This window comes from Octodon degus, unplaced genomic scaffold (genome assembly GCF_000260255.1).
Source record: "Octodon degus isolate 3935 unplaced genomic scaffold, OctDeg1.0 scaffold00060, whole genome shotgun sequence".
NCBI lineage: Eukaryota > Metazoa > Chordata > Mammalia > Rodentia > Octodontidae > Octodon > Octodon degus.
In genome coordinates, this window is record NW_004524636.1 from 3722350 (window position 1) to 3735327 (window position 12978).

The 12978-nt window shown below is 49.1% G+C and overlaps 1 protein-coding gene across 3 annotated transcripts in view; it reads right to left on the reverse strand.

The window, feature by feature from the left end:
• Nucleotides 1-3183: 3183 nt before the first annotated feature.
• The window catches only part of Prokr2 (prokineticin receptor 2), a 10859-nt gene continuing 1064 nt past the window's right edge, over nucleotides 3184-12978 (reverse strand). For all 3 annotated transcript variants that reach the window (XM_004634280.2, XM_023718545.1, XM_023718544.1), the window contains 2 exons: nucleotides 11478-12078; nucleotides 3184-5217 (listed from right to left, as the gene is read on the reverse strand). In XM_004634280.2, the coding sequence (XP_004634337.1) occupies nucleotides 4521-5217; nucleotides 11478-11935 (1155 nt within the window). In that variant the 5' untranslated portion in view covers nucleotides 11936-12078 and the 3' untranslated portion in view covers nucleotides 3184-4520. The remainder of the gene's footprint in view (nucleotides 5218-11477; nucleotides 12079-12978) is intronic.

Below are 12978 nucleotides of genomic sequence, written 5' to 3' on the forward strand. Positions count from 1 at the left end.
GTCACTGGACATACCAGGGGCTCTGTATCCCAGCCCATTTTGTGACTGGCTGTCAAACTTGTGTCAGGGAAGGAACAGTGGCAGAAGTTGTGATTGTGCTATTCTTTGAGAGGGCCCCAGGAGCCCCAGGAGGTGATGTGCTCCTGGAAGTGATGGGATTGGTACAGCTTGCAAGGGAGGCTGACCTAGTGTCCAAGGCATCTGATCCCAGGTGTTGCTAATCAGCATAGGGGTCTTTGTCTCACTTCAGATACAAATGATGCATAGGCAGGTACAGTTCTGCTAGCAGTCCCATGTCATCAGATAGTGCCAGATGCTAACACTTGACACGGGCAGCTGCTGGTCACCGCTGTTCTGGCCACCACTGTCCTGTGTCAGCTTGTGCCGGATACCATAGGTCGACTCTACTGGGTGTCCATCTCTGCTGCTGGTCTCCATTGGTTGCTGGTCTTTGGAACTCTTGAGTGCTAACAGCCTCTACTGTTCATAGCTTTCTTATGAACTGACCTTTGTACACACCACTCAGAATTCCTATCCCGAGTGGATTTATAGGACTTTTGGAGCTCATGCTATCTGAGAAATAAATCCTGAGCGGGTTTATGGAAACATCAAATTTGAGTATTTTAACAGGATTTGAGCTACAGTCCCAGGGGGTCAGTACACTGGAGGGAGACCTCTAGACTAACCGGAGAAGTGGCTAGGGGGTGCTGTTTGTATTGCACATGCGGCCCTGTGATTGGTGCAGGACTCCAGGACAGCTGCAGCTGTCATGCCAGCATCCAGAGATGATTCATGGGAGAAACCAGGGGAATCTTCTAGAAGGCTAGTTGTGGAGGTAGGAGATGTAAACGTGGGCCCAGATCCCTCCCTCCCTGATCTTAGCCATTCCAGGTGCCCCGTGCTCTTCTTTAAAAGGGAATGGCCTGGTGGCAGGAGGAGGAGGGACACTGACACCATAGCTGCACTTGTGATGTGGAGTGACATAATGGCTGTTAGGTAGCCAGGGAAGACAGTGAAGTAAGTTGTCCTCAACCATTGGGAGTTGAAGGGGAAAATGGGAAATGATGCGAGGGGTACAACAGGTGCAGGACAAGCTAGGCCCCCCTCCAGCTGTGAGGGCAACATGGGAGAGTCAGGAGAACTCCAGCCTGCTTCACCCGGAGACAGGAGGAACGACTACTCAGGCCAGCCAGGGTTGCGTGCACACCACACCTTCTGTCCTGGTTTTGCACAAGGGTCCCTCCCCCTCTGCTTTCCCTGGGGTGTGGCTGGGTCTCCTTGCAGCCTGCTTCTCAAGGCTCCCTGCACCACTGGAAAAAGCTCCATGGGCGCTCAAGGAGAAAAGACAAAGCAGTCCTGATGTCACCCTCTGTGGTTTCCCTGGAATCCTGAAGTGTGGAAGGACAGGGAAGGAAGGTGCCATCCTTGTGGCTCAAAAGTCTTGTGTGCCCAGGTGCCACTGAAAGGGCCCTTTGAACATTCTCAGGAACTCAGATGTAGGTGGCCCTGCAGGCGGCCCACTGGCCTGGAGGTAAAATCTTGGGGCAGAGCTTTGGCTCCAGCAAGGGCTTGCTGCATATCCTCAGGCAACTCATTTCCTCACATGAAACTCACATTTCATCTGAGAAAAGAGGCAGTTAGATTATGTGCCCTTAAGGCCTTTCCCATCCTGGCGTTCTGCTGAGAGCTGTGCAGACACGATGCTTAGATGGGACAGGTATGCTGTGGCGCCCTCATTCTCTGGTGGAAACAGAACTTGCTGCTCTAATTGCGCCTCGCCTGCCATGTTCTTCCTTGTTAAGTACGGGACCGGTCTTCACGCGTGAGGTCGTGAAGCTCCCTTTTGATTTCTCTAATTTGAGACTTTAGCAACTTATTTTAAATGTTGGGCGCTGAAAGAAAAATCTCCGAGTGTCACTTCAGAGCTACGTTTTATTCTGGCAGAGGAAACTTGTCTGTTTTGCCAACTGAGATTAAAAATTTCAATATATAATAACATGTATAAATGTGTACATCAGCGCATCAACAGTCCCCGCAGCTTACCAGTACCCGGCCTTGAGAAGAGCAAACACGAGTGCGATGGTTTATTGTCTCAGTCCCACTTGTAGGGAGGCAGGGTCGCCATGCAGCAGCAGCTTACACTCGACGAGCCAGGTTCGAAGCGAAGGGCAGCACGGGTGTCATCGTTCCCGCTTGCCCGCACACAGGAATACCCGCCCGGTCAGGAAGCAGGAGGGACGAAGGAGGGAGGACCCTCGCTGTGGGTCTGAGCTACTGCTATTCTTCTAAAAACACTTAGGAAAAATCCTTTTTCTGTTCAGGGCTGCACCGTTTAGATGGCTGTGACTTCACTTATATCTAACTATGACATAAAAGAGGAGTAGGGACATATGTGTCCACTGGGATTTATGATTCTATACGCTACGCTGATTATTCCATTTGGTAACAACACAACACAGTCACTCACTGGAAAAAAAAATCACAAAACATTGATATTTACAAGTTCTTTCAGTTAAATTTAAATGAAAGAGGGATGGCACAATTTAATATAAAAAGGAAAAATTGGCTTCTGAGAAGATAATAAATAAAAACACAACTATTATACTTCGGAGACAACCTAAAGTCTTGTCTTACTTGGCTTTAGAATGCATCGTGAAATGCTGTAACATCAGGATGCAGGAGCCATGCTTTGTGGGCTGGTACGGTGGTGAGTACACTGATCACCAAAGCTCACGGTGAGCTCATCCATGGACGGCAGAAAATAACTGGCTGGAACCTCAATGCGGAGCAACAAATCAACAAGCAATTTTTAAAAGCCAGCAGAACAACTCAATAATTCCTTCTTTACAAAAAATTAGGAGTGGACTAAATGTGGAAGGGCCAAGCTCACCCCTGTGTACAGTCTGTGCTTGAAAAGGAATCAGAAGGGAGGAGGATATGCCCTCGTGACCACCACAGGTGTGCAGTGATACAGAGGGACTTGGCCTGGGGCAGGACAATGACAACACACTGCCAACATGGCTAACACCTCGAGATGCTGAGTCTGGGGCTCCACTTTCGTCATGATATCCTGGGACAGGGATGCCATTTTTTGTCCCGGTGTAGATGGGCCACTGTGAAGAATTCAGGGGTCCCTGGTCCAAAGAATAAGGATAAAAAATAGAGGTGTTTCTTCCTAAAAAACCCCCCAAAACCCTATAGGACATGGAATTCCTAAACAAACTCCTGTCAAACAAATGGTTCAACATCACTTACTCATTACTACCATGTGTACAGTTGAAAATTATATTCATATACTATGACCTCAGAAGGCTTTCCCAATGGTACTGAGAACATCAGGCAGAGGAGGTATCTTCATTGTCCCCATTCATCAAAGCCATACTGAGACACAGAGGAGAGACATCTAGGTCACATGATCCCTCGAGTCACACTTGAACCCAGGGATTCCAAGAAATGCTCTTTTTGTAAAAGAGGGCATATTCTAGGAAATGGTTCAGGTCTTTGTAAAGCAACTACACAATTATGTTCATCACCAGTGGCAACCTCCAACTCTCTGGTCTCTTCCTCTGCCCTTGGAGCTCCTGGAATCATTTGTTCTGAAGCTTCAGGAACTGGTGTGTTCTCAAGATTGGCCCCCTTTTTTTTCCTGTACTGGGGATTGAACTCAGGACCTTGTGCTTGCCAAGCAAGTGCTTATTTTACTGAGTCATCTCCCCAGCCCCAAGATTGCCTCTCTTAAGCCAACAGAATGACAAGATTCTAGGATGGGGGCAAAGACATTTTGCTTCTTTCCCTTTGAAATTACACGATGGTAGATAACCGTATAACCATAGACTGGCTTGGTCTCAAGGAAGACTACTCTTCAGAGAATATCCTAAAGAATATCTCAGAAGATAGTAGGAGCTGGGTGGGGACGGCCAGTGCGCTGGCACTGACTTTTCCCATGAGGCAGTGAACTCCATACTGAGGGACTTGTCCTTGAATTTCTACTGTGTCCGAGTGCCCTCTCCTGCAGCCTCTTGGAATTCCTGCATGGACAAGGGACAGAATGAGGGAACACAGGTGGGGCTTGGGGGATCCAGATAACCACAAGTGGCTTCTGTCCAGCCCTTTATACATCTACATATAGCTTAATGACTGCAATAGCTTCTGCCACTTTGCTTTGCTTTCCAAGTTCCTGCACACAGAATGCTATCGGTAAGTGTCAGTCCCCATCATGCTGTGCAATCACATTGGAGTGGTCTGCTCACCGTAGGTGTGTGGTCCATGTCACTTGCTGCCAATTGTGTCTAGTTTTGTCATTGTGCCTTGCACGTGGTGGGTGTTCAGTAGACATCAGTGAATGCCGGCTGGGGTGGTTGGTATCTGGACATTGTGTGTCATTACTCAGAAGCATCCAGCTCCTGGAGGGCAGGGAGCTGTGGACACAGCTGTACCTTGTCGCACAGCCTGTGACTTGGTTGATGGTGTGTGACACTCTAAGTACTGGTGCTACATTTTCAATTCCAGAGCACGGCAGGTCACTTCAGCCGGATACAGTCCACCTCTTCTGTGGCCGGCACGGCGCTGGTTTTGAGGTCAAGGTCAGCGCTGGACTTGCTCCCATGGTGGGAGGGGCGCCAGTGGAGAAGCATCATCTTCTTGAAGTACTTCATGGTGTTGTTCTTGACTGTCACGAAGCACACGGTGTTGATCATGCTGTTGCTCATGGCGATGCACTCGACCACGTAGAAGGCAGTGAGGTAGTGCTTCTCCTTGACAAACACGGCGGGGAAGAAGTCGCGCACGATGGTGAAGCCGTAGAAGGGTGCCCAGCACAGCACGTAGGCTGTGAGGATGCCCATGAGGACCAGCACTGTCTTCCGGCGGCAGCGCAGCCGCTTCCGGATCTGCTCTGTCTGGAAGCCAGGGACAGCCTTGAACCAGAGCTCCCGGGAGATCCTGGCATAGCACAGGGTCATGGTGACCACGGGGCCCACGAACTCCAGGCCAAAGATGAAGAGGAAGTAGGATTTGTAGTACAGCTGCTGGTCCACTGGCCAGATCTGGCCGCAGAAGATCTTCTCTTGGCTCTTGACAATGAAGAGGACGGTCTCCGTGGTAAAGTAGGCCGATGGGATGGCAATGAGAATGGAGACCACCCAGACCAGCGCGATCAGGAAGGAGGCTGTCTTGTAATTCATCCGTGGCTTCAGGGGGTGGACGATGGCCAGGTATCTGGTGGGGGAGAGCAGCCAAAGATCACAGTGATGCATACTTGGAAACATCATTCACTGGGATTATTTTTCTTCTTTCTTTCTTTCTTTCTTTCTTTCTTTCTTTCTTTCTTTCTTTCTTCTTTCTTTCTTTCTTTCTTTTTTTTTTTTTTGTAGAAGGAATTGAACTTGGCTGTGCACTGAGCTACCTCCCCATCCCTTTTTGTCAGACAGGGTATCAAAGTCACTGAATTCCCCAGACCGGGCTCAAACTTGAGATCCTCTGGCCTCAGCCCCCAGTGGGCTGAGATTACAGATGTGCACCACTACTCACAGCTCATGACTGCTTTTTAACTCCTAACATATATGAAAGCAGACAGAACAGCACAGCAAATCCCCAGGTGCCCTGTCCCAGATTAAGCCAGTGTCACTGTATGCTTGCTGCATCACCTGATTATGGAGCAGTGCAGTGGTTTAGTGGAAATGGCGCCAAGGTTTTGACCAAACAGGCTGGGCACAGTTTGGCTTTCTCTGGACTGGCTTAGGAGTCTGCACAAATCACCCAATCTTTGAGATCTGGTTCCTTCAGCGTAACCTGGGACCCAGTGCTGCTACCCTGCAGGGTGGCTGTGAGCACAAACTATGAGAATGGAAAACCTTCAGCGTGCAGCTGGTGTTCAGGAGACGCACATGGCCTGTTATTACCAATGGTCCTATTACCCCACCCTCGCTCTCAATCCTGCTGTTCTGTCCAAGAATGTGATACTCTCAAAGCTTTTCACTTCAGAGATCTCAGGGCTTAGAGGCGAAGGGAGGGCTGTGCAATTTGGAAATCAGAGGCTTTGCCTCCCTCCCATGGAGTATCACCCTTATTAAAGAGGCAGGGTGGCAGGAACGGGCTTGGTAGGAACCAAGGACTCTAAGGCCAAGTAAATGTCTGCCTGAGCTTGTGCCCTACAGCCACCGAAGCCCAGGCTCCTGATCCATGCTGCTGCTCACCTCCTTGGGTGTGACACACTCAGACGAGGGGACTATGAAGTCAGGCTTTACCTGTACTCTCAATGAGCTACACTGCCTGGGAAAGCAGAGTTCAGGATTCTCTGTGGAAAACAAGTGCATCCACGTGGATTGGGCACTTTCTTTCCAGTGAGATCTAGTGATAAAACTCATTGGACATTTTGGTGCCATGGAATAATTTCTGGGTTTTCTTTTGGAGACAGGCTGGCCTTGAATTCATGGTGATTCTCCTGCCTCAGCCTCCTGAGTGCTGGGCTTATAGGCATGCACTACCATGCCAGCTGCTCATTTCTTTGCCTGTTATAGGTGGGAAGCAGGAAGAGATGGTGGAAGCCTGATGGGCCTATGAGGAGAAAGTCAACCTTGGAAGTGAACATGTCACTCACGCTGAGAGCCTGAATCAGGTGAGGGTGCATAGAGGATTCCACTCACCTTTCTTTCTAACCAGACCCTTCTATCACCTTTCCGACTCTGACTTCACTCTGCCACATTGCTGCTTCTGGTTCCTGGCACTATTTCTGCCCCAGGTGTGTCCTATCTTCTCTTGTCTTCTGGTGGCTCTAAGCCACCGAACTCCATCAAGCGATCTGGTGGCAGCACACTCCCCCAGCTGGAGGTTTTGGGGCTACCTAGGATGGAGCTGGTCCTTTCTGGCCCCTGTTGCACCCTGGTGGCTGCTTCCAACTGCACTGAGGTCGCTGGAATTTTTCATTCATTCACGTGACTGGTCTGGGGGGCCTGTGACAAAGCTCACAGGACAGGAGACGGACAAGTAGGCCCACTCTCCTCAAAAGGAACAGACGAAGCTCCCTCCCCACCTTCTCTGATGACTGGTGAATTTGCTTCCTGTGGCTGCTGTGACAAATGACCACAGCCACGGAGGCTTGAACTAACATGAATCACTTACTCTACAATTCTGGAAGCCAGAAATCAGACATGGGTTTTGCTAGGCTAAAGCTAAGGTGGCAGCAGGACAGTGTCCTTCATTGCCTTTTCCAGGACTGCTTGCATTTCTTGCCTCAAGGCCTTTATCTGTGTAGAGCTGGTGATGGCCTGGCCAGTCTTTTTCATGTGGACACTAACTCTGTGTCTCCCTCTTCCATGAGTTAAGAACCGCCAATCCCACTGGCTCCACCTAGCTTGTGTAGCACAGAGTATTTCCCTATCTCAAGATCAGCTGATTATCAATGTTAATTCCTTCTGCTACCTTAATTCCTATTTGGCATGTAACGTAACACGTCCATAGGTTCTGGGAATTTGGATGTGGTTATCCTTGGGGGCAGGCATTATTCTGTCTCCCATGCTGAATCCAAAATCTGTAGGGAATGCAGAATAAACCCAGGGATAATCGCTTTCTCTAAATGGAGTTCTTTCATGGACAGTATTTTGGTAACCACCACAGTAGGGCATTTCCATACTCTGCTTTTTGTTTTGTTTTGAGACAGGGTCTCAGTATGTGGCTCAGCCTGGCCTTGAATTATCCTCTTGCCTCAGCCTTCTAAGTGCCGGGACTACAGGTATGTGCCACCACACCGGGCTCTAACAATAACTTCTGTGCTCTGCAGGATATTCCACAATGCAGGACTGTCATCCCATAAATCACAAAGAAGAACACTGATCCAGGAGTCATTTAGAAAGCCCGGATCCAAGCTGACACTTAGATGCATCATTGATGCTCCTGGGACTTAGTTTCTGCATCTGTGCAATGGGGGTGATAAGCTCATTGACAATCTGTCAAGACTTTTGTCAGGTTCCAGGACAGTCAACATACATAATGCATGCTGGAAGCTGCAGCACTTTGCTTACTTGCTCATTTCCTGTGACTCATCTGTCAGTGAGTCTGTTGCCGTCTATCTGGGTGTCTTTCATAAAGTTATCTACTTCCTTCCACCCTTGGCTGCCAGATGCAGAGCCGGCACTGAGGGGTCCTGTTGACATCTCCACATAGCAGAGATATGGGGTGTCTGACCCAAGGGACCCTGTGCTTCTCCTGGGGATGCAGGACTCTGTCTTTCTGGGTTTGAGCATCTAGGGTTCCTCACAAAGCCCTTTTCCCCAAATTAGCATCATCGCGGCAAGAGTATTTACCACCCATCTTTTAACACTTGCCTTATTTTCCACTGGGTTTAGAATCTGACAGAGGCAGACAGGTGCCATTTATGAAGCTCCTGCAGCCTAAAGCCTGAAATTTCATCTGCTGCCTTTGCAACTTTGAGGTTTATCAGACCCCAAAGTCCTACTGGTAAGACCCCTCTTCTCACCAATTATATATCCCACCCCCAACTGGAAAGCCTCCTTCTCCAGCTATCTCCTCTATCAGTAATTACAAGTTTCATGGGCTGGCCAGATAGCTCAGCGGACTAAAGCACCTGCTTAGGCAGGCACAGGGACTGGGGTTCAATCCCCGGAGTGCTGTGCCAGCCCTGCCCCTGGGGTGCGCTGAGACAACAATTGAGACTGAGTGTGGTAATCCCAGCGCTTGGGAGGCTGAAAACAGGAGGATCACTATGAGCCCAATCTGTGTAATGAGAACCTGTAGACCTTGTATATATATTTTAAAAAAAGGTTCGTAATTACATGTTTCTCAGAAATCTTTTCTTGCAATAAAACCCAGCATTTATGCCAGGCATGATGGCATACACCTGTGATGCTGGGAGGCTGAGGTAGGAGGATTGCAAATTCAAGTCCAACTGGTCTACTTAGTGATTTTGAACCTCTATTCCCTATCTCGAAGTACAAAACAAAACAAAAAAGAAAACTGAAAAAAAAAATGGTTGGAATGTAGCTCAGTATAAAGGCTGAGTACTACCTAAAGAAAAAGACAGAAAAAACCCACTAGCATTTATGAATTAATATCTTTTGATTACTCTTTATGTTTCATAAATTCTAAGTTTTAGGTGGAAGATCCCTGAGGTCAAGGACTGTGTCTTCTACTCATCTGTTCCCAGATACACAGCTCTGGGTCAGTCAGATTGCAGTGGCTGCTCTCCATGTCCCCTGCTCCACACACTTGTCTACTCCCACCTCCCACACCTGACCTTCTTCCAAGGCTGACTCTTGCTTCCATGGTCCTCCTGGCTACCAGAACAAGGTGCAGCAGAGACTTATGGGAGATAGGACATAGACAGTCCAGCTCTCTCAAACCCTGCTCTGAGGCTCCCTCGTCAGGAAAGAGCTCTAGTTGCCCACAGTGGAAACCTGCTTAACAACATCTCGCACTAACTGCCTTCTCTCCCTAGACTCATGTCCCATTTTGCCATACAGGTCCTTCCTGGTGCGACCTGGGCATGGATCCTTGTCTGTGGGTCCAGGAATAACTCACTAAGACAGAGGTGTAAGGCTCTGTCAGCACTGTGGAGACAAAAAGAGAGATGTGGTTATTGTTTTCCAAACAACCTGCCTTTTGGAACAGACTACTTGCTTTTCTACACATAGCCTGAGTTTGGAAAGCAGGCTGGCATCTGCTTCTACAGGCCTAGAGTGGCAGGACTCAGGCCATGTTCAGGATTTGTCATGTGTTCTGTGGGCAGTGGAAAGTCTAGAGATTTCATAAACAACAGTATTTTAGGAAGGTCCATGGCGGGGGGGGGGGCGCTATTTGTATGCTTCCTACGCATGAGTATGGATTACCAGGGACAGGTAGGGTTCCAGGAACGAAAGGTGGGTTGGAAGAGCACCACGGTCCAGCCATAGCCTGCTAGAGATGGGGCTGGAGGAGCGGCTGCCACAGTGAGTGTATGGCTGGACATGGGGTGGGCCTGGTGGTGGGAAGGCAGAAGGTTATGGGTGGGTGGTGGCATTGCCCACAGAGCTGGGAGGCAGTGGCCACAGGGTTAGCTTAGGGTGGAAAAGGACCCTGTCTGTTTTCTGTTGTGTTAGAGCAGGATGATTCCTTCCTAAGAGACCTCCGTGCTGTGAATAAGATAAAACAAAACAAAACAACAACCAAAGAACCAAAGACAAAGGTTACAACTACAACCGGACAACAGCAGATCACTCTTCCTTTGGCAAGCACCAGAATCACTAGAGCAGCTGGACATGCAGATTTCCCAAGCCGTCCCCAAAGATCCCCGTTCAGGAGGCTCGGGTGGGGTTCAGCAATCCTTCTGCATCATTTTATCAAATGATCCTTTGTGCCATTTTCCCTGGTGGGTTTGCTTAACCGGTTGGTAAGCATGTAATTCATAAGCCAGGGCCACAGAACCTACAAACTTCAATAAAAGTGCATTTCCTGCAGGTATTATGCTATAAAAAGGAAGATGCATCTTGTACCTGTATGTGTATTTTATTGCCCTCAATGGAAAATAATAAACCAGTTGATTAAAAAGGATAAAACACCCAAATGACACTGACAGGAAAAACTGAAGCACTGAAAGGAAATGAAAGGCAAAAAAAGATGATTAAGCACCTTATCAAAATGAGTTTTTGCACAGCTCAAAAGGGTGGACAGTCACCAAGAGGATGTGACAAGTGAACCCCTCAAAGAGTCACTGATGCTGTCACTGATCTGATGCTGGCCTGTAACTCTGCATAAATGAAACATGCGTAAGATGTGTCATTAGCTGCTGTTATAAATTTTATGTTATAGATTTATAATAGAGCAAGGACTTCTAGAACATCTTATGCAAATGTACGCAAATGAGCACACCAATTATGCACAAAGCAAAAGCACCCATGTCCTTCCCTCTTTTCTGTAAGCAAACCCTGCTATCTTATTTAAAACCAGCTCTGCAACAAACTTATCAAAAACAAGGCTAAATACTGGGTGATTCCTTTTCTTTATGAAGTTAAAGAACAGGCAGAATTATGTTAAGAACTATGATGATAAAAATCAGATTGAAGGTTTCCTGGGGTGGGGCTGGGCTGGTTGGGGGTACTAGCACATTTTCTAGTGAACATGAATGCCTCATATCTCTCTGGCTACAAGAAGAACTTGGTATCTGAGGTCTTGACTAGAAGTTGCCCTAGTTAACTAAGATGCCTGTGGTTTCTAAGCAGAGGCTGTGTGGATATTCTGTTGTGCTTTGTACCTGGTGTTATGGTACATGCATCCCTCCCTCTGAGGGCAAGGCCTGATCTGGGGGATGCAGGAGCCTCCTCCCCCTCACTCATATTTGGGGGAACAGAACATGGCTGCAAAGTCAGGGTCTCCCTGCTCTTTGGCAGATCACTGAGCATTCCAGTCTGGGGCAACACCAGCCTGTCAGGGACAAAGTGAGACACAGGGCAGCCTGGCTGGCTGTGCCCCCGGCTCACTGTTCTCACCTGTCAATAGCAATGGCCAGCAGCGCATTGGTGGAGACATAGAGGGAGACAGTGCGCAGGTAGTTGACGGAGGCACAGAGCACATGGCCATGCTCCCAGGAGAGCTGGCGTACCACGTAGTAGTCCATCTCAAAGGGGCAGCAGATGATGGCCACCAAGAAGTCGGAGATGGCCAGGTTGGCAATGAGCAGGTTGGTGAGGTTTCGCAGCTTCTTGTAGCGGGCAAGGGCAGCAATGAAGATAAAGTTGCCAATGCCACAGACCAGCATGATGCCTGCCAGGGCCACGCCGATGACAATCTTGGCTGCGAAGAAGGTCCGGGTCTTGGTCATGTCCTCGTCCTCATCCAGAGGGAGGTCATAATCACCGTAGCTGAGGTTGAAGGAGAGCGAGGAGCCATGGTCTTGGGGTAGATTCAAGTTGGGTGTGAAACTAGTGTTTCTGCTCTGGGCTGCCATGGTGATGCCCACAGGTAGAGTGGCTTAAGGAGGTTTGGGGGCAGGCAGATGAGCAGGCTTTAGCACCTGGAGCCGGGGGGTCTCCCAGATCAGTCAGCCCAGCACCTTGCTCACACCCTTGGGAGAGCTGATATGTCCAGGACCTGGAAGGAGACACAACCACTGGAGGGCATGTGGGACAGCTCGCCCCACAGGACTTCCAGGAGACAAAGAGAGGAGACAGGCAATCTGGAAGCAGCAAGGTGCTGCCAATAGCTGTGTAGCTCTCAAGGACTGCAATTGAGTGGACTGAACTCTCCAAGACACCAGGAAGAATGCACACCTCTGTCCTTTTCCCAGGGGCCAGGGCTGGCTTGATTGCTCAGTTGCCACCTCTTCATCAGCCCCACATCAAGGGTCTTCTAACAGTTTTCTAAGGAAAGCAGGCCCAGGTTTCTATGATGGTCACAGTTGGTACCATTGATGGGGCAGGAAAGGATCTTTCTCCTTATTCCTAGCCCATACCTGCTGCATAGTCTCAGGTAGAGTCATGCCCAGGCAGTGGTTTATGCTCTCAGAGATCCAAACTGCCACTGCCCAGTACAGGGGCGGGTGCACTGCCAGTGGATGAAGGAGCTGCTGTGGGAAGGAATTCTGCTGCTCCCCAGTTCTTTGGAAGAACACTTTATCCCCAATCTGCCTGACTACTTTGGACCTGCCCCTCAACCCAACAAGCAGCCAGTTGCCCACCCTGACTAGGAGGCACACGGCTGGTCATCAGGGTTTGTGTCCTCTGGAAATGCTAGCTGCTCTAACTGAAAACAGCCTAGCTCAACTGAAAGGAGCCAGCCCCGGGGGATGGGCTGGGGTAAAAGGTAGGTCATTAACACCTCAGAGGATCCAAGGCCTGTCCTCTCCTTCATTGACTGAGAGGTTCTTTACTTTGGAGCCTCAAGATATCCAAGGAAGAGGAAATGAAGTCTGCAAGAGGAGCCTCAAGAGACAGGGTAGCATAGGGTGCACCTTGTCCCTGGAAGGGAGAGAAGAGTCAGGACTGACAGCGC